The sequence below is a fragment of the Diabrotica virgifera genome, chromosome 2 (genome assembly GCF_917563875.1).
Source record: "Diabrotica virgifera virgifera chromosome 2, PGI_DIABVI_V3a".
NCBI lineage: Eukaryota > Metazoa > Arthropoda > Insecta > Coleoptera > Chrysomelidae > Diabrotica > Diabrotica virgifera.
This window is the reverse complement of record NC_065444.1, coordinates 71,715,339-71,741,949: the sequence shown is the minus strand read 5'-3', so window position 1 is coordinate 71,741,949 and position 26,611 is coordinate 71,715,339. Positions and strand designations below refer to the sequence as shown.

General features: G+C 34.2%; 1 protein-coding gene across 4 annotated transcripts in view; it reads left to right on the top strand.

Annotated features, from left to right (window-relative positions):
- LOC114331137 (diacylglycerol kinase 1) overlaps window positions 1-26,611 on the top strand; it is a 1,205,680-nt gene that overhangs the window by 1,086,497 nt on the left and 92,572 nt on the right. For all 4 annotated transcript variants that reach the window (XM_050643769.1, XM_050643768.1, XM_050643771.1 and 1 more), the window contains one exon: window positions 12,088-12,212. In XM_050643769.1, coding sequence (XP_050499726.1) covers window positions 12,088-12,212 — 125 coding nt within the window. The remainder of the gene's footprint in view (window positions 1-12,087; window positions 12,213-26,611) is intronic.

Genomic DNA, 26,611 nt, shown 5'->3' with positions numbered 1-26,611 from the left:
AATTTCCAGCGGAAAATGAAATTCGAGCAAGGAGAAAAAAGCGTCAATTTGATTACGAAAAATCTATGGATGAGCTTTTAACAGAACAAGATAAATTTAAAATAATTTTTTTCATCTATATTTTAGACATTGTCATTAATTCTTTGATTGGTCGATTTTCGCTTCTAGAAATTCATAAATAAATCAATGTTTAATGATATTTTTAAATTGAGGGAAATAGATGATTAAACACTAAAAAAATATTGTATGAATCTTCATTCAATACTTTCAATAGGGCTTTTCATCGATTGTCATTTGTTTCGAGCTTAAGTCATGTGTCACATACTATTAATATATCCACGTCATACGTCTTTGGTTTGTATCATGGATATAGTCGGTTCGCTAAACTCAGAGTCAACTGGCTAGGGATTTTAGTAAGTAATTTTGCCAATTTGGTAAAATTGGCGAAAAATTAATTACTAAATAGTTAATAATTACTAAATAGTTAATCATTACTAAATAGTTAGTACTTTTGGCAAAATTGGCCAAAAACAAAAAAATTATCAACTAAAATCACTAGCCAGTTGTGCCTGAGTTTAGCGAACCGACTATATATACCAATAACGTACGATGTAGATATAATAATATCTATTATGTGACACATGACAGAAGCTCGAAACGAATGACTGAGAATGAAAAGAATTGCGTGATATATACCAAATGATAACATACTCAATGAAACCATTAGAAGTTTTGAACTATTTCTGTATACCCAAATGTAGATGTATCGCTAAGAATTTTATTATTTTAACACTCCCTGTCTCAGTAGCTAGTGGGGAAAGAAGTTTTTCAAAATTATAAATTATTAAAAACTATTACGAAGATCCATAAGACAAACAAACCTACAAAAATTAGCACTCATTTCAATAGAGTCCTCACTAGTTGCTATTTTAGACTACACAAATCTGATTGACGAATTTGCCAAAATTAAAGTCAGAAGGATAAAATTGTAATTTTTGTAAATATTATTTAATGTTAATACGTATTTCATTTAATTTAAATTATATTTTGTTTTTAAAATAAAAGTGTGTTGATTTTGTGTAGTTGCATTTAATAAAAAAAGTTAGGTTTTAATCATATTTAAGGGGCGGAATTTTGAAAACTTGCATCATATTGAAAATATGTACCGCACGGCTCTGTATATATTATATTATAAATGTGTGTGTCTGTTTTGGAAAACATTTTTGATTTATATGTTTGATTTTATTTCAAGTAGTAGTTAGTAGGTCGTTATACAGGGTGTAACAAAAATACAGGTCATAAATTAAATCACGTATTCTGGGAACAAAAATAGTTCGAATAAACCTAACTTGCCTTAGTACTAATATGCACATAAAAAAAAGTTACAGCCCTTTGAAGTTACAAAATGAAAATCGATTTTTTTAAATATATCGAAAACTATGAGAGATTTTTTAACGAAAATGGACATGTGGCAATCTTATGGCAGGAATATCTTAAAGAAAAATTATAGTGAAGTTTGAGCACCCCATAAAAATTTTATGGGGGTTTGGTTCCCTTAAACCCCCCCCCCAAACTTTTCTGTACGTACCAATTAAATTATTATTGTGGTACCATTAGTTAAATTCAATATTTTTAAAACTTTTTTGGCTCTTAGTATTTTTTCGATCAGGCAGTTTTTATCGAGTTGCGGCTTCTTTTTTAATATGTTTACATAAAATTTTTATGGGGGTATTGTTCCTTTAAACCCCCCAAATGTTTGTGTACGTTCCAATTAAACTATTACTGCGATACCATTATTTAAACACAGTGTTTTTAAAGCTTTTTGCCTCTTTGTATTTTTACGATAAGGCACCTTTTATCGAGATGTGGCTTCTTCTTTAATATGGTTCAAAATATACCTGAAAATGTAAATCATAAATAAATTTTCATATTATTACGAAGTCTCGATAATCGTACTTAACCATATACATATATGTGGTGGATTTGACAAATATTCAAAGTATCTCGATAAAAACTCGACTTTTCGAAAAAGTACTAAGAGGCAAAAAAGTTTTTTAAATATTGTGTTTAACTAATGGTACTACAAAAATAATTAAATTGGAACGTACACAAAAGTTTGGGGAGGTTTAAAGGAACAAAACCCCCATACAACTTTTGTGGGTGTCTAAAATTCACTATAATTTTTTCTTAAGATACTACTCCCATAAGAATGCCACTTGTCCATTTTCAATAAAATATCTCAAATAGTTTTCGATATATTGGAAAAAATCGATTTTTATTTTGTAATTTCAAAGGGCTGTAACTTTCTTTATGTGCACATTTAGGCTAAGGTAAGTTAGGTTCGATCGAACTATTTTTGGTCCCAGAATATGTGATTAAATTTATGATCTGTATTTTTGTTACACCCTGTATAATATTTAATTCTTTATTGGTTTATAAGACACCTATTTATAAATATTCATTTTGGGAATAAGTTGGATAAAATTCCATGATTTTGACATTGTTACATTTGTCCCCTTTATGTGTTACAATTGTCCCTTGAATGGGTACAGATGTAACACTTGTTGTTAAGTTAAAATTATGCATTTTTCTAGTTACCTAATCAATAAAACTTACAAAATAAAATTGGAAATCGAACTCAAATGTTCAAATTATAGTCTTCTATGTTTATACCCCACTTATACGGAACCCATTTTTAAATAAAAAATTACAAGTCAAAATTGTTAAAATTGTTCCATACCTCCCCTACTCATTGCCATCATGATTGTACTAGAGATATCTAATTGGATCTTTAATGCAGTGGTTTCTCCTTGCCTTCTGCATCCTTATGCCGTTGACCATTTACTTGATTCATTCGCCTTTGGTGCCAATTTCTTAGCGCCAGGACATAAGTGTGCCCTTCCACTTACCAACTCATCCGCCGGAAGCCGTTGGTCAGTAAGTGTGGGATTGCTTATATTGGCAATCGCTCGATGGAATTTTCGCCTTATCTGGCTACCCTTACTTAATTTAGCTTGCAGACCAATGCAGTTGCCCGGGGTGTGGCACGTGGAGCCATAAGTGAGAGTTAGTTGTCTTATGAGGACCAGTTATCAAGAACCATCTCCCGTCTATGACGCTCGATGTGGTCGTTCCGATAAATTGTGCTACCTCTATAACACAACTTTACACCCCTTAGTGAAAAGTACTTTGAAGTAATATCAATACCTACGTTGATCGTTTTTTAGAACCGGTTATTCTTCCATTTTCTACTAGGTATTGCAGGTCCAGATTTGCGTTACATGCAAGGCAATACAAGGTCACATACTGCAGCAATATTAAGAGATTGTATTGGAGTCTGTAGTTAAAGATATTTTTCTGGGTATCATATCTTGAAAGTCTTTGGGAATATAGCTTCATCGTAAACTTATCAAGAACAAAAGCTTCATCGCCCACTAGGAAATGTGATAAAATATTATTTTTCCAGGTCAGTTTTTCCATTCAGGAATTATGTACATTTAAATTTAATGTAGAGTTATGTATTTTCTTTCTCATTTTTGATTTTTTAAATATATTTCTGTCTCATTTTTCTCCATAAAAATCTCATATCCATATCCAATTTGTAATTTGTATCAACTGTTGCTAATAATGCTATAGAAAAGTAGTCTTTATAGTTAAATAAAGGAGACCCACTCTTCTATGGCGATTCTATACGAACATGTTTGCCATAGGTGCTACCGAAGCAATTGGCTTCACTATCATTCAAATGACTTTTGATCAATCATAAAAGCATTCTTTCAATCTAATAGTTACATATGGTTGTCTAGAATTTCTCCTAAATCAATAATACAATAACAAGTCGTCGTCATCTTTTTCTTGCAGTAAATCTCAAGTGTTCTATGTCGCAAGATAACTGAATTGGCTGCTGCTGATTTCGGAATCAACACGACGGCAATGTTGACTGCCCTCTGCAGTAGTCATCAGAATCGTATGCCGAAGTCCCACGAACTTATATGATAATTAAAATACATATATACAATAAGCCAATTGGCTGTGTTGGACAATAGACGGCTTTCAAAGAAAAAAATAGAATTAGAGCACGTTCAACGCCGACGTGCGCATCACTCAATACGAATTATCAGTAGTAATTACACGAGAGCTGTAAAATTATCGATTTGTATCCCGAGTGACACTTTGTCAGTTTTAATTTCACAACCCGAAGGGGAGTGAAATTATGTCAAAGTGTCACGAGGGCAAAACAAATCGATATTTTAAGAGCTCGAGAGTAATTCGGTAAGATTATTTCATGAATAAAACTGCCTTTTTAAATCATTTTAACTAATATTTTATTGATATATTTACCTGAATATTTGCTAAACCTGTTTCTTGGTGTTCTCTGTTACAGTAGTTGTAAAACATTAATTGTCATTCATGTCACTGAATGTTCATTTTTTCGTAGCAACGAAGGGCATCTGACATAATACTTGACGAAGGGAAATTATCAAAAATTATCGCTGTAATTTTTAGTTATGTTGCTTTCTATTGGTCAGAATCTCTATGAATGAAATAATCAGCAGTAATTACGCGAGAGCTCTAAAATTATTGATTTGTATCCCGAGAGACAATTTGACAATTTTAATTTTACGACCCGAAGGGGAGTGAAATTATGTCAAAGTGTCACGAGGGTAAAACAAATCGACAATTTTTGAGAGCTCGAGAGTAATTCGGTAAGATTATTTCATGAATAAAACTGTCTTTTAAATCATTTTAACTAATATTTTATTGATATCTTCGCCTGAATATTTTCTAAACCTGATTCTTGGTGTTCTTTGTGACAAGTTGTAAAACATTAATTGTCATTAATGTCATCGAATGTATTTTTGCATAGCAACGAAGGGCATCTGACGTAATACTTGACGACGGAAAATTATCGAAAAAAATTATCAACATATCACAAGAGAGTGACAATAAATTGACAATAATGCGACAATTTTTCGAAAACTTGTTTCCTGGCAATAGACACAAGATCCCGGGCGGCTCGAGTGATTATTGCCGTATGGAAACAAATTTGAGAACAAAAATTGGATTTTCTTATTTATTCTTACTATCGTGTGATATTTGACAGGTTATTTTTTAATACTTACACAAAATTCAGGTCTTTGTGACACACAGGTCTCAGATTAATGTGACACACATTTTTCACCTTGTCAAAGTGAACAGCACAGTTTAGCAAATATTTAGATGAAGATATTAGTTAAAATTATTTATAAATACATTTTTATTCATGAAATAATCTTATCGAAGTAAACTCAAGCGCTTAAAACTGCCGATTTGTGTTCTCCTCGTGACAATTTGACATTAGATGCAGAACTAAAGGTTTATTATGGATATTTTCTTAAATGTGACAGTTGTCAAAACTAGGTAACTTTTTGCAAGTAAACAGAAACAATCTACATAAAATTATTCCCACTGTAATAATGTACAGTAGAATATTCCCGCTGTAATAATATCTGATTGGACAGAATTAAGCACGTGATGAAAAATCTTACTACACGATTGGAAGGTAAAATAGAGAGATATTGCTGAGCCTTTTTTGCACTTGCTGTATTACAGCACGCGTTATTTTGACAGTAGAGCATGCGCAGATGTGATATCTGGCTTACGCTGCGTTATTGGAAATACGGCCTGCCGTTATTAGGGGAGTCGTTACGCTGTGCGGTATTCGTTGCGCTATTTTCTTTTCAGGTTATGTTTGTTGTTTATCTTTCATTTAAACCAAATTTATTCGTAATAATTTGCTAAAATGGGTACCTCAGACAGTAGCAAACGAATTAGATTTACGTCTGATGACGATTTGTGTTTATTAAAACAAGTTTTATGTCAAAATCCATTGACTTCTCCAGAAAATTGGACGTTAGTTCAGGAAAACATGAAGAGTGCAACAGGAAAATCTTTTATTTGTAAGAACATTCAAGGATCATTTATTTCTCTTGCTCGATATTTGGAAGAAAATACAAACCTTTCTTCCATCTAAATTCTGGATTTTGAGTACAAATTAGATAAACAACTAATCTTAATCTAGCCGTAAAATACCGCAACTAAAATGTTGAGCAATATCTGCATTTATGAAACGTCTGAGAAATGTCATTTCTGTCAAAATAGCGCGGTGTAAATAGCGCAACGTAGGCTGTGTTAAATTTGCAATATCTCTCTAATCATTAAAAAATAACCGCTGTAATTTTTATTCTTGTAGCTTTCTATTGGTCAGAATCTCTGTCAATGAAATGATCACATAATATTAAGTTTCTGAAACAACTACGGAATCTTATCCGACCAAATAAGATTTGTTGACAGACGATTAGGTAAGACATGTCTAAATGAAGAGGAATAATATTGATTTGACCCAAGGAAAAATGTAGGTACTGAAATGTGTATTTAGTCGTAGTTATGAAGACATTTCAGACTTTTCTCATTCTAAGCAATAAACAATAAATTAACAGTGCCGTCCAATTTCATATTTTGGTATCAATTTAACCGAAGACTCTCTTATTACTAAAACTAATGTCAAAAAACTCGAAATAATAAACTCAAATATATGTGCGGAATCTTATCAATTTTAAAATTAAAACTTTCCGTCATATATAATTTTACCTATATTTTGATTATTTTTCTTTGGAAAAGTTTTTAAAAGTAGTTCACACAACGATACCAAACTTTTTCCTATCAGTTTATTTTGTTTTTGCGACCTAATTTTCTAAATGAAACTTTCGAAGTTGTTCGAGCAGCAGAATTAGGAAATATTTCCCAATAGTTGTTTCCTGATATGTTTGAAACGACACAAACTTTTCCAAATTATTTCGACTTTAGGTGTCAAGAGAAAATGAGTTACTGAACGTTATTTTGAGTGGCAACTGCCAATTTCTCTCTTCATCTTGAAAATAGAAATAGGAACTAATAGATTTGATAATTTCATATATAGTGAGCCATCAACAAAGATCCTTATTTAGACTATGAACATCTTGCGTGCTTCAGCTAAAGGGTGATTGATTTAGAGGTACTTTTTTCAAAAAGAAAGAAAATGAAAAAAATTAATTCTATTTGAAAACCTTTATTATCATACAAAAGAACCTTCTTCTTCTTCCTTCTTGTATGTAAGCTTTAAAGCCTGTTTCTTCTTCAATATTAGCCTCCTAAATTGTTTAAGTTATCGCACTATCTTTTTCTTGGTCTGCTAATACTTCTTCGTCCATTTGGTGACTAATCTCGTGCTATTCGTACTATCCTATCCTCTGCCATTCTATTAATGTGTTCGTTCCACTCCTGTTTCCGTTTTGTCACCCATCCGTTTATGCCTTCTACATTGCCTGATATACATATGTTTTCGCTTCTCTCCCTATCCAACAGACTTTTCCCTGATTTTCGTCGGAGTATTTTCATCTCTGTTGTTTCTAGTAGTTGTCTCGTTTTAGATGTGTCAGGTCTTGTCTCCGCCGTGTATGTCAATATAGGTCCAATTGCTGCTTTATAGATTCTTGCTCTTGTATCTTGTCTTAGGTGTTTGTTCTTCCAGATTGCGTCATTAAGAGATCCCGCCGCTTTATTTGCTTTTAAGCTTTGTTGTCGTACTTCCTCTTTAACATCTCCGTAACTGGTTATATATATTCCCAGATATCTAAACCTTGCTTCCTGCTTTGTTATTTTGTAGTGGGTATTATATTGGGATACACTGCATCTCAGTAATCATCTTATTAAGACAAATTCTTTTAATAATTAAATGTCTTTGGTAAAACAAATACGTTTGTTTATAATAAATACGATTGACCTATATTACCACATCAATGTGTCGATTTTCGATACAAGGTCAGTTTGAAATAACAATTATTATTCGTTATTTATAATCTAGTCGATTCAGCACTTTTACTAAACACTCTCACTTTTATTTATACCAAATAGTTAACAGGGGAATCCACTTTGAGTTCTACTTTCATGGCGAAAAGATTAGTCATTGGTATTTGAGATCCCAACGAGTAAACATCACAGTTACTAAATAATATACCACCAGCTCTTTACCGTAGTTACTTCAGCGTACCAATAAATGAATCTACAGTGAGTATTGTTACTTCATCAACCCTTATGGTAGGGGGTAACCACCCCTCAATTATCTGAGATGGTTCAGATAAACAGGAACCATCATAGTATTTAGATGTCATACATTTGGTTTTTTCTGCTGATATTATCATATTATTGTATTTCTTGGCTGTTGTATTGAAGATGTGTGTTAATCTTTGAAAATCGTCTTCTGTCTCGGCGATTAATGCGGCGTCGTCTGCATAACATAATATTTGGATTTCTTTGTTCCCCATTCTGTAACCATTAATTTTACATACTGCTTCTATCATTTTGTCCATTATTATATTAAAGAGCAGTGAGCTTAACGAGTCACCTTGTCTGAATCCGCTTTGTACTGGTATAAACTGCGTTAGTTTTCCATTTATTTTTGCCTGTATTGGATTACGAAAGTAGATGTTTTCGATGGTTATACAAAAGAACCATTCTTTACAATTAGTTCTTAAAGATAATTTCTTTCAAATGTTGACCGTGATTCCGATTAAGATGGTCCATTCTGAAGTTCCAATTCTCGATGACTTGAGTAATATTGGCCTCCAATAACTCAATCGTAGCCGGTTTATTCATCTCTAGACTTTATACTTAAGGTAACTCCAAAGGAGAAAGTCTAGAGGTGTGATGTCACAGGATATAGGCGGCCAATTCACTGATCTGAAGCGTGAATTAAATCGTTCAACGAATCGTTCTCGCAGTAAAGCCATGCTTTCACGGGCTGTGTGGCAAGTGGCGCCATCTTGATGGAACCTAATGTCGTCGAAACAACGAGCTTTATCGAGGTTATCATGGCGTGATAATGGTCTCCATTCGCAGTAACATTCTGGTCGGCCTCTGTTTTAAAGGAATATGGACCGACGATTCCACTGGCTCATAAATCACACCAAACAGTTGTCTTTTGTAGATGTAATGGCAACTCTTGAACTTGTTCGGGTTTTGTTTATTTACGTTCCCATTAAGCCGAAAATGGGCCTCCCCGGAAAACAATTATTTTTTTCGAAAACAGTGGATCTTCTGTAAACTCATCAAGAGCACATCGACTAAAACGGTGACGACTTGGAAGGTCGATCGGCTTTAGATCTTGCACTAATTGAATTTTTTATGCTTTTAAACTTAGATACTTACGTAAAATACGCCAAGTTGTTGCATACGACAAGCCAATCTGTTGGTAACGGCGACGGAACGATTCTTCATTACTTTCGCGTACACCATCCGCTACCGCCGCTATATTTTCTTCAGTACCTGCTGAATGTGACCTATTTGGTCACGTGTTATGCAATAATGAAGACAGGGTGTCAAACTTACTGATGGTATAGCGAATTGTGCGTTCGGTAGGCCAATTATGTGGACCATAACTTGCTTTAAGCGCACGACGTACATTCCTCATAGAACGCATATTTTCGTAACGCAACTGAATAATTTCTAGACGCTGTGCCGAGCTAAGTCTTCTCAGGATGAAATGTTAAACAATACTGAACGCACCAATTGGGTGGTACGATTCATGCACGATCTCCTATCAAATCCCCACCAATAAAAGTACCTCAAAATTAATCACCCTTTACTTACTTATAAACATATTTTACTAGTCATTTTTATTGTACCTAAAGTTTAGAATCTCGGAGTATAATACCTAGAAAAGAAAATGCATATACCTCAAAAATTTCTTCCCAACCTTAACTTTGTTTATTACCCAATACTCTGGGCTAATTAGCAAAATACAAGGAAAAGTTATTTACCAGCAATTTTATTGCTGGAATCGAATCTTATGATTATATATAATATATATTATATTAATAATGTAGGTATGCAAAGTCCGCAGATAGTGTGCCATTTTTTGTTATAAACAAAATGGCGCCCGAAAATCGTGTTTTTCCAATTTTTGCTCTATAACTCCAAAGATTTTAACTTTACACCAAAAACACCCAAATAAAAATTCAAAGTAATTAAATTCTACATAGATGTTTTTTAAATTTTCCTTTTTTAAATACAGACTATATTCCCCTAGATCACATTTATAAGACTGTCCCCCTCTAATAGCTACAACTTTGCTTTTTCCACGTCTTAATAGAAATATTTTGCTCATATTAAATCGAAAGTGCCACTGTGCAGGAGGTTTAAGTGCAGTTTGGCAATCCTTTTTCCAGTCGTACACCGTCACATCTTGACCCAAGATATAGAGAGTTCCATGGTCTTTAAAAATTTCAATAAACTCTTCTGGAGAAACGATGGTGTCTTGTTTTTAATAACTTTTTCGATTTTTGCAAATAGTCTGTCTGGGAGAATAAATGAATGCCCAGCAAGCGCTCTCTTTGTAGCAGCCATGCAATGACGTCACTTTCGTACCTGACTATTGGTTGCGTTGGATTTGCTGGCATTTGATTTTAACAGTGCTTGAATTTGCTGGATTTTGAAGCCAACCCAATATTTCAAATGCAAATTAAGATTAGATTTGGAGGGTTTTGCATCAGAAATTCAGTATAAACTTTAGGGCAAGTTTACAAATCTGTTGACATAAATAACTCAATATTCATAAAAAGTGGATTTTCGGGTTTTGAAACTAGACGACTCAAATGGTCATGTTGATCAGTAATCTCCACAAGAGACACTAAATACCAGAAGAAGAACTTGCATGTTACTCTGCGTGCAATAAATAGTCCATTCACTTACGGTAAAATATTGCAAAACCTCTACATATTAAGAACCGCTTGGATTGACATGAAATTTGGCATACACATAGCTAACATGTCAAAGGAAAAAAGTGATATTATGCTGATGTGTGATTTTGCTCTGGGGGTGAGTTTCGCCCCTTCTGGGGGGAAAAATATACATTCAACGTAAGTGCGGAAATGGTTAAACTGACTAATTCTAAGTAACTTTTGTTCTATAACGGTTTAAAGTTAATACTTTCGAGCTACTTGCGAGTGAATATGTTCATTCTTCAACAAAAAAATCACGTTTGTAGACGCTCTTTCGCAAATAACTCAAAATATAAGTAATTTATAGAAAAAAAAATAAACTTAGCAAAAATATAGATTATAAAAAAATATAAATTGGTGTATGTATGAGGTCTCTAAACCTAGTAGAAGCAGAATTATAGCTAATGAACAATAAGTTCATATTCGTCAAATTCCATATCGGATATTTCAACGTGAAATAACCAAAAAATGAAGCACTTTCTGGGAAAAACTCATTACAACTTTTTTAAAGTGTCTAAAAAAAGTTTATTTCTGTTTTTTAAAAGTTTCTACCATCAAAAGTAAGCAAGTTACGCTCAAAATAAAGTTGGTCCATTTTTTTGGTAAAAAAATCGTGAATATAACCACCTAATTAGCATCCCAACTGAAATTAATCTCTATCGCTCCATAAGTTGCTTTACTCATGTATGTATTGTTTATATGATCTGTAAGTTTCATCGGTTCAAAGTGCTTATTTTTGAAAGGGCTGCAGTTGAAAGGGCTTGAACGAGTTACTAATTACGAGAGGATGCAAATTTTGAACAGCCACATCGTAACCAATTTTCGTTTTACAGAAAAACAAAACAATCCAAAATATTCAGAAAGACAAAGCCTACATTTTGTTACTCTTTGAGATTTTTGGTATCATTAATAATTTTTAAGTTATTTTAAAGAAAAAGAATTTTTTTTTCAAAATGACAAATTAAAAAAAATTACTTTAAAACTAATTTCTTCAAAAATAGAACTTTGAACCGATAAAACTTTCACCCCCGAGAAAGGGTGAAAGTCACCCCCTGGGCAAAAGCACACATCGGCACAATATCACTTTTTTCTTTGACATGCTAGCTAAGTGTATGCCTTTAACGTCAATCCAAGCGGCTCTTTAAAATTTGGAGCAAAAACCGTGATTCAATTGATTAAAAAATCCATTCGTTCGTGATATTTTTGTAGTGAGCAAAATACTTGTTAATAAAAGTATTATTATGTAAAATATTGGTTTACGTTTATTTGAAATATGCATTTTTTGTTACAGTTATGTTTCGATTATACGACACTAATGGAGATGGTGTATTAGACAAGAACGAAATGGATTGTATCGTTAATCAAATGATGACGGTGGCTGAATATCTTGGTTGGGATATTTCAGAACTTAAACCAGTAAGTAAAAGTAAACTATTAACATATTATGTTACAGTTCAAGTTGATTCTCAGTTAGAGTTGACTTTTCCTAGTTCGAGTCAACTCCAACTGAAACGAGCAGTAAAAGTTGATTTGAAAAATTTAAATCAACTTTTACTAGTTGAAGTTGACTCTTTCTAACCCTTGTTAGTAAAAGTAGATTATACAGTTTATACGAGTATAATCTCACGTGCATTTTTGATGAGTGTGCGTCTTTGTTTTGACCGTTTCAACTACTTATTAGTCCAGATTGTAACGTCGTCCCCGTTAGGTAAATTATTCTGATTCGATTTTTTTGCACAAACTTACTCAAACAAATACATCCTTATAACAAATACACAGTGTCAGGCGGTACCGCGGTCGAAAAATTGTTAAACCAATTTTTGTTAACCAAATTCACAAAAATAATTCTTATCTACTCTACCCCATATTATGTATAAGTTTTTATTGTGTGAAAATTGTAAATATAGATAGCAGTACATGAAGGGTTTAAAGTGTGCCTGAAGTAATAATGTATTTTAACTGAGATTTACTTTTTCGCACTAATTTTTAGCACACTTTCATGTAATCAAATATCCTTAACTTTCGCCTTGTCATGGTGATGACGTGTGAGCAATAAATTACAAAAAAAGTTTTGACAGTTCTGTGGTTTGAGAGAAGTTTGAATTTTTAAATGCCAAAATTCTAAAAAGTTGTAAAATTGGAATGTATTCCAGTGACGAAGAGTTACAGTTTTTTTATTTGTTTTTTGGTAGATAAAATATTGTATGAAACTGTGCGTGAAGTACTTTTTGCGCACTTAGGCGATGTATAGCACTCGGCCCGCTCGTGCTCTAAACATCGCGTGAGTGCGAAAAATGCATACTTCACGAACTGTTTTATAAATAACTAAGTATTGCACTCCGGAAAAATTTGTTTAGACTATTTTGGTCATTCGGAGCAAAAAAGGTCTTGCTGAAAAATTTTTTTAGATTATTTTGGTCATTCGGAGCAAAAAAGGTCTGTTGTGATTTTTCTCTAAAATTGATAGTTTTCGAGTTATACGCGATTTAATATTTGAAAAATGCGAAATGACCATTTTTAAGGCTTAATAACTCGATCAAAAACTATTATTATGAAAGTCACCTAATCAAAGTTTAAAGCCCCCCCCCCTACAAGATCCTGAAGAAATGTTTGTCATTATTTTATTACTAAGCTGTTATTTTTAATCATCAACAATGAGCGCTAAAAGCGTATTGAGGCGGCCGTCAATGTGAGTGGGAGTAAGATCCTCCATTCCGACCGTCCAATGGTGCATCTCAGTCGCACTCACATTGACAGCCACCTCAATACACTCCTAGCGCTCATTGTTAATAATTAAAAATAACAGCTTAATAATACAATAATGACAAATATTTCTTCAGTACATTGTAGGGGGTCGTTAAAATTTGATTTGGTGACTTTCTGACTTTCATAATAGTAATTTTTAACTAAGTTATTAAGCCTTGAAAATGGTCATTTTCGCATTTTTCAAATTTTAAATCGCGTATAACTCGAGAACAATATATTTTACAGAAAAATCACAAAAGACCTCTTTTGATCCGAATAACCCAAATGATGTAAAAAAAATGTCCGAAGGGAATTTTTTTTGTGAATTTGTTTAAAAAAAATGTTTAAACAATTTTTCGATTACGGTACCACCTGACACTCTGTGGATTCGTTATAAGGACCTCTTCTTGAGTAAGTTTGTGCAAAAGAATCTAACTGGAATAATTTACCGAACGGGAGCGACGATACAGCCTGGACTATAAATATTACGATTTGAACATAATATACAGTAATTAATTTCTAGAATCGGTTGTTTATGTGAATCAACTTTTACTAAATGGCATTGGGAAGAGTATATTTTAACTAGTTGGAGTCTACTTTTACTAGTAAATGTTGAATGAAGATTTTATATTTATAATCAACTTTTACTAAAACCAGCCGTTTGAGTCGACTCGAACTAGGAAAAGTCAACTCCAACTGGATAATCAACTTGAACTGTAACATATACATTGTATTATAAAAGAAGAATGTGATTGCATCGACAAAAAATTATGTTTCTCTGTTGTGACCGTCTCTTGTCCTCAACATAAGGCGAGAACCAAACTTCTAAGGGGTTGATTATGAAAGTCTCCGAATAATTAATCTTCGTTGAATCAAGGTAGGTATAATTAGATGTCGAAGACGAGGACGTGAAGTGTATACGTAGAGCGTCAACTTGTGAGTATACCAATTGGGAACGAGATAGTGTATATGTATATATTATGTAGAGCAGAAAGTAGCGCCCAACTTCAGACTGGGTCTATAGACTTTATGAATGGGCACGCCAGGTTTCCCCAACACGACTCTACCTTATAGGCAGAGACTACGAGAAGTGTACGGTAAATTGAAGCTGTAATTACAAAAAAAGAAATATGTATGTCTTTGTACTCACTTTATAACGCTCAAAAAATTACGGGATCTGGATTTCAATGCATATTTTTTTTTATAATTCTCGTATCAAAGTTACGCGTGAAGTTAGTGGTATTGATGACAGTTGGGGAAACCTGGGCGACCCTTTATGAATACACTATTTTTTTTTCATTGTGGTTACATTTCAAGTATATACGTAGAGTATCAACTTGTGAGTGTACTAATTGGGAACGAGAGAGTGTATATGTTTATGTAGAGCAGAAAGTAACGCCCAACTTTATGAACACACCATTTTTTTAAATTTTTTTTTGTATGCTACATTTTTGCTAAGAATATTTTTTCGGTAATATACTTACTTTCTGAATTATTTGCGAAAAACCGCGTGAAAACGTGTCAGTTTGTTGAAAAATAAACATTTTCACACGCAAATAACTCGACAAGTCTTGACTTTGATAAACAAACTCTATAGAACAAAAGTTTCTTAGTATTAGTTAATTTATCCATTTCCGGATTTTAAACGTACCTACCTATGTTTTTTCACCACCGAGAAGGGGTGACTTTCACAAATGTAAAAGTATGAAGAATGTTAATTTAGATTATATTAATGTTAAAATAATACAAATTTAAAAATAAGAAACTCATAAATCATATAAAAAACTTCAATATGGCGTTCGCTGAATATGTCTATCATTATTTGTTGCTTAGAAAATTGCAAAATAATTTATAAATTTTGAGATTTTATAAATGTTCATAACTTATGTAAAAATTAAGTTAGAACCTTCTTATTACACGGAATGCTGAGACTTTTTGTCCTTAAATTATATTTTAAATTTCAAAGTAATTGGTCAAATAGTTTAAAAGTTATTTAATTTGTTTATCCCAAATTCATTTTTTTGCAACACTATAGTCAGAAAATTATGAGGTTACAGTAATATTTCGGACAGTTTATGAAAGAAAAATATTTACACTATCAACTTAATTAAGAAAAATGACAAAAAGTAATTTTAAATAGTGTAAAATTATTTTGCAAAAACCTGTCGATTTTTTGCTTACTTATAAACAATTAGAATAACTTTTCAACCGTTACCCCTAGAAAAATTATTTTTTCATACTTAGAAAGAATGAATTTAGAATGAATGAAAGACTGAATTTTTATACACATTTAGAAAGAAAAACAATGGTCCTAGGATAATTAGAGACGAAGTTATAGCCCCCCCTTAGGCTATTGATTATATTCAAAATAAGATAGCTAAAAGGAACAACGTTAACGGGGTTTTATAATTTCATATGATCAATGGACATCTATATATGAAAAAACCGCGGAGTGCTACCATTTAAAGGGGTGCGTTTTTGAGAAATGGGTGAATTAGTCCCTGGGCACAGGTTACATTAGGGTGAGTTCTATGCACTTTTGGTACAAACATATCTACATAAAAATTGTTCCTGGTTAAATTTCCTATCTAAATATCACTTTTTAAAGTCAATGGTACTTTTTTTTTACAAAAATATGTTCAAAAGAAAAAGCACAAAGATACCCAAAAGAAAGGAATTTTGTTTTTTGTCCCATAACTTTTGTCCACAAGGATATAGGTATAGACATTGCTTTACAGAAAAAAAACCTGCATATCTCTTCTTCAAAATGTTGTTCAGTAAGTAGAGGTAATTAGGATATATAGTTTTCGAAATATGATTTTTCAAATTTCGCCACTCACAGCAATTTTGGGCAATTTTTCTTGTTATTTTGCAAATATTGTTCTGTAACTTTTTTCTACGTTACTTTAGGTATATGCAATGGTACATGTAAGAGGAATAGAAATGAATTGTCTTTAAAATGGTCTACTGTATAACGTTGTACGATTTTTTTTAAAGAGATTATGGTTTTTCAAGGTTTTATACTTTTAACGATTTTTTATAATTTAATATAAAAATAAAATAATATTATTATATAATACATATATTATATTATAATATTATATTATATAGTATATATAATATAATATTATATTATATATTATATTTTATATAATACCTAATATAAAAAAATATAATTTTTTACATTTTTTACAACTATTTTTGAAATTTCTCATTATACCTTTTTTTCTTCTAGATTTAGGTATATATTATATTATATAATAAAAAAAGCTTATTTTGTTTACTTTAAAATGGTGTATTACAAAAAATTCTAGGATTATTTTTTAATAAGATATTATTTTTCAAAATGTAATAAGTACTTGCAACGATTTTTGATTTTAGGATTATTTTTTTAATTTCTCATTATAACTTTTTTTTCTTGTACATGAATATACTATATATTGCTCAATAAAGAGGGCTTACTTTCTGTTCTTTAAAATTGTGTATCATCTATATTTAAATAATGGAAACCGAGTGATTCTTTAATATTTTTTTACCTGTATTATTTAAAATTATTTCTTTTACAAAAATTACATAAACATTACTCTTAGAAAACATCACTCTAGTTAAAATTATTTAAACGTTGACATGTAAAAAAATTTTAAAATCAAAATACATCTCTTCGTTAGCATTAGCTTCAATATCTTCCTTTGATACCTCAGTTATCTTAGAGTTCCCACAATTAGTACCCATTCACATGCACCCTTTGCAGAATATTGAACAACTAATTCCTATCTTCCTACAACCGCAGTTTTTTGTACATCCTTTGGTACATTTACATGCTATTTTTTCAAGCAAAGTAAATATTGGAATTAATCCATAGTTTGAAGTTTGCCCGGCCGAGTCAAGTGGATCGAAAGTATTACCTATAAAAAATAAGATTCAATCATAACACACAATCACATAAAAAAGATATAATGAGAGATTTAAAAAAGAATCCTAAAATCAAAAATCGTTGCAAGTACTTATTACATTTTGAAAAAGCATACCTTATTCAAAAATAATCCTAGAATTTTTTATAATACACCATTTTAAAGTAAACAGAATAAGCTTTCTTTTTTATTATATAATATATACCTAAATGTAGAAAAAAAAGTTATAATGGGAAAAAAACGTAAAAAATATAAAAACTCGTTAAAAGTATAAAATCTTGAAAAAGATACCCTCTTTAAAAGAAGTCGTACAACATTATACAGTAGAACATTTTAAAGGTAATTGATTTCTATTCATCTTACATGTACCATTGCATATGCCTAAAGTTACTTAGAAAAAAGTTACAGAACAATATTTGCGAAATAACAAGGAAAATTGTCCAAAATTGCTGTGAGTAGCGAACTTTGAAAAATCATATTTCGAAAATTGTAAATCCTAATGACCTCTACCAAACAACATTTTAAAGAGAAAATGTGTAAGTTTTTTTTCTGTGAAGCAATGTCTATACCTATATCCCCGTGGACAAGAGTTATGGGACAAAAAACAAAATTTCTTTCTTTTGGGTTTCTTTGTGCTTTTTCTTTTAAATATATTTTTGTAAAAAAAAGTATTATTGACTTTAAAAAGTGATATTTAGATAGGAAATTTAACCAGGAACAATTTTTATGTAGACGTGTTTGTACCAAAAGTGCATAGAACTCACCCTAATATAACCTGTGCCCAGGGACTAATTCACCCATTTCTCAAAAACGCACCCCTTTAAATGGTAGGTATAGAGATTCATTGACCATATGAAATAATAAAACCCTGTTAACGTTGTAGTTCCTTTCTATAGTACATAATCAATAGCCTACCTTTTTTAATTCAATGTTCTTGCAAAATATTGAAAATATTTAGAATTTTTTTGTCATTTTTTTTAATTAAATTAATAGTGTAAATCTTCTTCTTTCATAAACTATTCAAAGTATTACTGTAGCTTTATCATTTTCTAACTTATAGTGTTGCAAAAAAAATAATTTGGGATAAACTAATTAAATAACTTTTAAACTATTTGGCCGATTGCTTTGAGATTTAGGGTATGATTTAAGCACCAGAAGTCTCAGCGTTCCGTGTAATAAGATAGTTCTTAGTTAATTTTTACATAAGTTATGAATATTTTAACAACTCAAAATTTATTATTTATTTTGCAATTTACTAAGCAACCAATAAAGATAGACATATTCAGCGAACGCCATATTTAAGTTTTTTATACGATTTATGAGTTTCTTACTCTCAAATTTGTTTTACCTCTCAAAAATTTACCGTTTTTTGATCTTCATTTGTTTATAACTATGTATAATATCAAACTCGGCTGCAGGAAACATATAGGTTATTATTATAGATGTCCATGCTACTCAAAAAATGTAGTTTCGGCCTGGAGGGGGTTGTGTCACCAACAGGATATTTTTTTCCTTATTTCTCTGAACTAGTTAGTGCGCATACCGAGCCAACTAAACAGTCGGGTTGGCGAAGAGGGCGCACACTAGCAACAGCCGACCAACTATTCCCGAATAGATGACATCAAATGAATGGCTGGTCACGAATGGATGCAAAAAACAACAAACAGAAATGAATGGATACACCTAAGGCAGGCTTCCTTCTGGCAATGGATGGAATAGCTGTTGATGATGCTGATGATGGATTCTCAGTGATAAATTCTCATTTAGTGAAAAGTTCTACACACTGTATTCTAAATTACTTGATTACCCAAAAAAGTTTTTCGCCTTTTATCGGATGATCTTAGTCAGCTTCAATGGACTAGTCAAGCTAATTGGACCAAGCAGGTTTCTACAATTAATGATTATGAATTACACGATGCCTTTTTTTCAAAAAATATTCAAAAAATATTCGCACGGCACGTGCGCAACTCGTAGTTAGCCAATACTGATTAAACTGTCGGCCGATAGTTGGCCGACAAATTAGTTTGAAGGCAATCGGGAAGCGATCAAACTATTTTGTCGACCGATACTGAATCGGTGTCGGCTTAAGAAGCCAACAAACTATCGGCCGATAAAAAGTCTGCAGTCTGCGGGGGCTCTAAATGTGGTCAAAGCCCTAAACCAAAGGAAGCCATCCTACACCAAAATAGTTTGCATATCAAGTTACCGTTACCCCAGTCAAACGTGTTTCGACTGAACAATCCCTCTATTGAGATAGAAGTTTTCAGTAATACACTATTATTCTGTTTTGTTGTACAAAAGCCCATTATGAGAGACTATCATAGAAACGTGCTCTGAAATTGTGTTGCAATTGTGAGCTTCGGGCCAACAGGCATTGTGTTGCACATAGTTATAAACAGGGGTGTAATATTTAGTGGTTAATAGGCCAACGGAGAATACTTACTCTATTTCGATTGTAATGAAAGAAATATTGTGTGTAACACAAATATTTTTTGATTCCCAAGCAATGGTATGTAATAATAAATGTGTATTATACACTTTATACAAAACACTACCAGATGCATACGAAAAACATGGAAAAATATTTAAAAAACAAATACTCTTTAATTCTCAAGCAGGGGTATGTAATAATAAATGTGTATTATACACTTTTTATACAAAACACTACCAGGTAAATACGAAAAACACCGAAAAATAGTAGTAAAAATGTTGGATTTGAAGATATACCAGATCCAATATAGGACGAAATAAGAAACGCGATGAGCATCATGTGAAATAAAAAAGCTTCAGGTGACAACAGAATCGTATCAGAAATTATACATTATGGAGGACAACACATCATAAAATGCTAAAAAATATTTTTAATTTTATTTATTTAGCGTATGGCAATTTGATACACAACATTATCACACATATGTTATAGTCTAACATCTAATGTATTAATATATTCAATCGACGCTGGTGTTGCAGAGGCGAAGTCCAGAGGATCTCCATCATACTTTCTCCGAGGGCATTCGGCAATCATATGCTGGATGGTCTGTTTCTCGGCGCCGCAGTCGCACTCAGCAGAGGTTCTCATTTTCCATTTATAAAGGGAATCTGCGCAGACTCCATGACCCGTTCTTATCCTGTTAAGAGTTGACCATGATTTTCGGGGGAGGTCAAAACCTGGTGGAGTTTCTGTGATGCATGGTGTGTTTCTCATTATTAGGTTCGGTCTGTCGCTCTGCATGTTCTTCCACTGGGAGTTCATTTGGAAATTGTTGGAACTCAAGTTTATTGCATCTCTAGTCGGAGGTTTTCTGGAGCGCAATCGATGTGAGTTAGCGTCGGCGACATATGTGTGTATAGGTAACTGCGGGTTGTTAAGCAGCTTTTGGAATTCTCTAAGCAGAGCATGCTGACGACGAAGGTTAGGTGGAGGTATGTGGCTCAGTAGTGGAAGCCACTCCACAGGTGTAGACTTGATCGTTCCAGATATGAGACGCATGGCGACATTGAGCTGAGTATCTATAATTTTTGTGTGAACGCTGTTCAGCCAAACAGGGGAGCAGTATTCAGCTGCCGAGTATACGAGTCCAAGGGCTGAACACCGAAGTGTACTTGCTGTTGAGCCCCATGTAGTCCCGCAAAGCTTCTGTATGATGTTGTTACGGGTTCTCAGCTTTGCTGCGGTGTTCTCAAGATGTTTCTTAAAGGAGAGTGTTCTGTCCAGGGTGACGCCGAGGTACTTGGGATTATAGTTGTGCGTGAGCAGTTGGTTATCAATGTACACTTTAAGTTTTGTGTGGGCCATATTGTTGTTCAGGTGAAAACAGCTAACCTCGGTTTTTTTGGGGTTAGGTTTAAGTCTCCATTGTTAAAGTACTTAACCAGGCGTTCCAGATCTTCCGTTAGGATTGCCTCGGAGTTTTGTATTAAGGAGTTTTGAGTTGCAAGTGCCCAGTCGTCTGCATATCCAAATTTTTTAGATCTGGTAGGGGGCATATCAGCTACAGTCGGAAAAATGAAAGAATACCCATGAACGAACATATAAAACACGCTGTATTTTCCTGTCACCGTGTCACACAAAAAATTGGCCAGCGCAAGTACATGTAATAATTATTATTACATGTACTTGCGCTGGGCAATTTTCTTTGTGACACGGTGACAGGAAAATACAGCGTGTTTAATATGTTCGTTCATGGGTATTCTTTCATTTTTCCGACTGTATATACATACTAAATAGCAGCGGTGCAAGTACGGAGCCCTGGGGGAGGCCGTTGTTAAGCGTTCTCTGTTTGCTCACTGTAGTTCCCATGGTTACACGAAAGTTTCTACTGCTCAGCATAGTATTTATGAGTCGGGCGGTTGCTTTGCAGGGGATTATTTTCAGGAGCTTATAGATGAGGCCATCTTTCCAAACCGTGTCATATGCAGCCGATAAATCGATGAATGCCACAGACGTCTTCAGTTTTCTTTGGTAACCTGCCTCTATGTAGGTAGTTATAGAGAGCACTTGGTCAGTGGTGCTTCGTTGAGGCCTGAATCCTGCTTGTTCAATTGGTATTTTTTGAAGTAGCTTTGGGCCGATTCTCTTCAGGACCAGTCTTTCGAGGAGCTTGTAAGCTGAACTGAGTAAAGCGATGGGGCGGTAACTCGCTGGGTTGTCTGTTGGTTTTCCAGGTTTTAGAATGGCTATGATTTTTGTTTGTTTAAAGATGTTTGGTAGGTTACCTGTTTTGAGTATATCTGTATAGAATTTAGACAACCAGGTTTTTGCAAATTTCCCACAATGGATCAGGAATTCGGGAGGTATACCATCTGTACCAGGAGCTTTGTTAGGTTTAATGTCTTTGATGGCGTTTGAGACTTCTTCTGGAGTGAACGGTGCGGAGTACTCTGTATCTGATGGACAGGCAGCTTTTAGATGTTTAAGCTCCCTTTTTATAGTAGTGGTAAACTTTTTATCACATGCTCCTCTGGAGGTGGCAACTATATGTGATGCAATTTTATTAGGGTTGAAGTCGTGGATTTGTCATGTTGCCAGTTTGTCACTTCCGAGTTTTCTTAGGAGCGACCACGCTTTACGGCTAGACTTTTTGAAATCTAACGATTCGACTTCATTTGTCCATTTCTTCCTTCTTGCTACATTAAGGCTCAGGAGAAGTTCGTCCGCAATGTCACTTTCACCGGTTTCAAGATATTCTTCGTAGGGGTTTTGGCTTTCCTCACTCCATCCTGGTATGTATTGCTTACGATGGCCCCTGGGAATGTGTTTCTTTGCTGTAGCAATTATTGCCCCTCTAAACCTTTCATAATTTTTGTATGTTGGTGGAATCCATCGTAGGATTTTATCGAGTTCGTTGGTAAAGGCGGGCCAGTTACCTTTGTTAAAGTTCCAGCGTGGTCGTGGAATGGTTGTGACTAGTGGGATTTGGATACCAATCTCAATAATGATCGGCATGTGCTGGCTATGCGGGAAGTCATGAAGTACTCTTCTCTTGGTTGGTAAAGGGTAGCTTTTCTGGTTTTTGCTCACAAAACATAAATCTGGATTGTACTCTTGTTTCCATGCCGCCGATTTAAAAGTGCCCCGGTCTTTGGCATCGAAGACGTGATGCAGGTGGTTACTCTCTGCCCAGTCTAGCGGTGTCTCCCCGTTTTCATCGTTATTTCTGTATTTCCATTCTTGATGATGGCTGTTAAAATCACCTAAATAGATGGCGGGATGGGGCCTTATGTCTATGACGTGGCTTGGCCATGCAATAATTGGGGGTTTATAAACATTTGTCACTTCCATTTCACCTATTTTGGTAACCGTCAAATATATATTATCTTGCATGGTGGAAGATATGAGGTGAGCGTTTTCTACGGAGTTTTTTTACGTAGTTGGCGGTACCATAAGCATGGTGATAGGTTGCTCCCAGAAGATCATAGCCTGGAATTTTGCCTCTACTTGCGAGTTGTTGTTCGTTCGCAGCATGGGTTTCCTGTATGACTACCAGGTCGATGTCGTTAGAAAGTAGTATGTTTGACAGCATTTCGCTTTTGGATCGACTAATGCCTTCAATATTTATCTGACAAATCCGGACAATGGGTCCCAGAGTTCTAGTCGCTTGGTTCTCATAAGAACCATTTCTTGGTTGGGCGTTCATGTTTGCAGTTGTGTATTGGCCAGGAGATCGTTAGATAGTTTGGCCGCCTGTTCGTTCTAGCTCATTTAGTGTTAACCAGAGGGCACGTGCAGAATTCTTCTGCGGACGCGAGCTAGTTTACCCTCCTATTTTTTTAATATATGTATAGAAATAAGATAAGTGAAGTACCAACAGCGTGGTTATTTGTGATATAAACATTTTTTTCTGTTTTTGGGCAACAGTAAAATGCATTTTAAATTAAATAAATTACATGCATTATTCTTTTTTTTTCAAATAATTTAAACTAAAAAAAGTTTTTGGACACCTTGTATAAATAATTATGTAATTGTTTATATTACTAAATAGAGAATTAAATAACCTTTCAAATGAGCTAGCACACGACCCCTATTCTCATTTAAAAAATCATCGATTACGTCATTACGCCCAGATTGATGACGTCACTAGTATGACATAAATAACAGAATATCGTAATTTAAAACTAAAAATCGATCTATTTCAGGATTTTTCCTTAAAGTCGCGGGTTTACGAAATAACGAATTTATTCCTTCCATTTGCACCACACTGTACGTCTGAATTGCCGATATGAATGAGTCAGATTAAATTAAATTATTAGAAGAATTTTTTTACTGAGCAACAACATTTTTGTTTAATTTATTCATATTTTTTATTATGACAACGACGTCCGAAGTGGAAGTCGACACGTTAATAAAATTATTTTTTAAAGAAAATTGTGGCTTATTTCCCAATTAGAATAGTAATTTAAAATAAATGGTACTCCGTTACAAGGTAAAACTTTTTATTGGAGGTGTTTTCTAAGAGGCTCTTTTAGCCGGGGCTGTTTTGACCGGGGCTATTTTATATGCGATCTATTTTGTCGGGGCTATTTTGTTTGCGGGCTATTTTGTCGAGAATATTTTGTGTCCGGGCTATTTTGACGGGGCTTTTTTGACGGGGCTGTTTTGACCGGGCTATTTTGACGGGTCACGCCTAGAGCCATTAGCCTGCCATCAGTATTATAAAAGCTGTGTGTGAAGATAATTACATTGCAACAGACAAACTGGATAGTTATCAGCCTCGAGAACAGGCAGGATTTAGAGAAGGCTATGCATATCATCATAGACCATATATAAGTAATAAATGAATGCAATATAACACTCTGGATAACTATGGTAGATTACGAGAAGATCTTTGACTTCATAGAAATTTGGGCATTTGGGCAAACAACCATGGTATTTATGGTATAGCACATCGGGGCAGGGCCCACTTTTGAACCCTTCAGAGACTTAGACCTCCTACGGTGGGTCTATTGTATCACCCATATCCTATAGTAGGGGAGGAAAGTATGCTAAATTTGCAGTTACTCGAGCGTTATGGGGACGTATTTAGTTGTGAAGATTAGGTCCTAAAACCAAAAAAAGTTAAGGTAAGTTTTCCATTTTAGTGGGGATTTTCCATTTTTTAATTTAATTTTCCATTTCCAACAATCGTTTTTTTCCGATTATAGCGCCGTATATCCATAATTCGAAAAAATGTCTCGAATAAAAGTTATTTATTGTTACGCAAGGAATCCAAATCTACAATAAAAAAATGGGGGCTACTATTTAATATTTTAAAGTAATCCCCACCTCTGTGGGGGGTCGTGTTTGCTGTCATTCGATAAATTTTTCAAAAATATTGAATACGTGTATTTTGTAGTTTTTCGATCTGATGTTTATTTCGCGAAATATCGCGGGGTTCTTATTTAAAATTTTAAATTTACCGCCACCCCTATCCGTAGGGGTCGTATTTAATATCATTCGATAGATTTTTAAAAAATATTAAACACGTATTTTTTAGTTTTTCGATCTTCTCGAAATATTCGCTTTTTTCTTGTGAAACTTTGTGGCTCACCCATTTCCTTATGCCCCGGTCAAACACTCAGGTTTTTTAAATATACACTGTTCTGCATGTACTCAACTTACCTTATCTGAATCTGACGATTTCGAATTTTTCTAAGGATAGTTTTTTTAGGACCCCCCTTAACGAACTCCCCTGTATTAAGATCCAATATATGGTAGGGGTACATTTACAGGGTACAAGGTTTCGCCCCATGTCATAATATGACGCGCTAGAGTAACTGCAAAAATCCCCACTTGGGCTCCCCTACCACTACGGACTTGTTCCATAAGAACCTGGTTTTCGGCATTTCTGGAGCCCAGGCTGCACCGGGCTCCTATGTCTGTCAGAATCAGCAAGGGTTGCAAATCTGAGCTTCTCCTGTCGATGCCGCCCCGAACGTCTAATCGTTCAGCAACCTAATGGCCTTACAGAAAGCCACAAATCTGTTCAAAAGCAGTTGCCTCTTCGGGCTTGGTTGCATACAGACCGATCCCAGGATCTGCACCTGATAGGCCAATGCTGCGTACTTCCAGAGGACATGTCAGGAGGTTTCCTCCTCCTTATCACATAGACAGTACTATGGGCCATTGTGAAGCCAAGCAGATGAAGGTGTAGCCGGCGTCTACAGTGGCCGGTGAGCATACTGACCACCACGGAGCATCTTCTATGGTCTAGAAGAAGGAAGTGGCTTCTAAGATTTTTGGATGGTCCTACAATGTGGTCTATCCGTCTGAAACCTTCACAATAGGCCCAGGAATCTTGGAACCTCCGCAGAACAAGCTCCTTGAGATTACCCCGACTAGTACTGAAGGGCACCCCAATCACAGGTTCGGGTCCCACAGGCAGAGTGGATGAGATTCGTCTTGCCAGCCCGTTCGTTTCTTTCCACAGCTGTGTGTCCCGGTACCCATATTAAGCTAACCCTGTTGGTCAGAGCAATACCACCCAGTGCTCTCTTGCACTCAAGAACCAGCTTATATCTGACCTTCAGTGGCGGCTCGTCAGAGGAGGCAAGTGAGGCTCAGCCTCCCCATAAATTTTTTACACACTCTACACTGTTTTGTTTATCATGAATCGCGAAAACAACAAGTACAACTCTCACTATTATACAACGTGTAAATTCCATATTATCACTAATTATCCA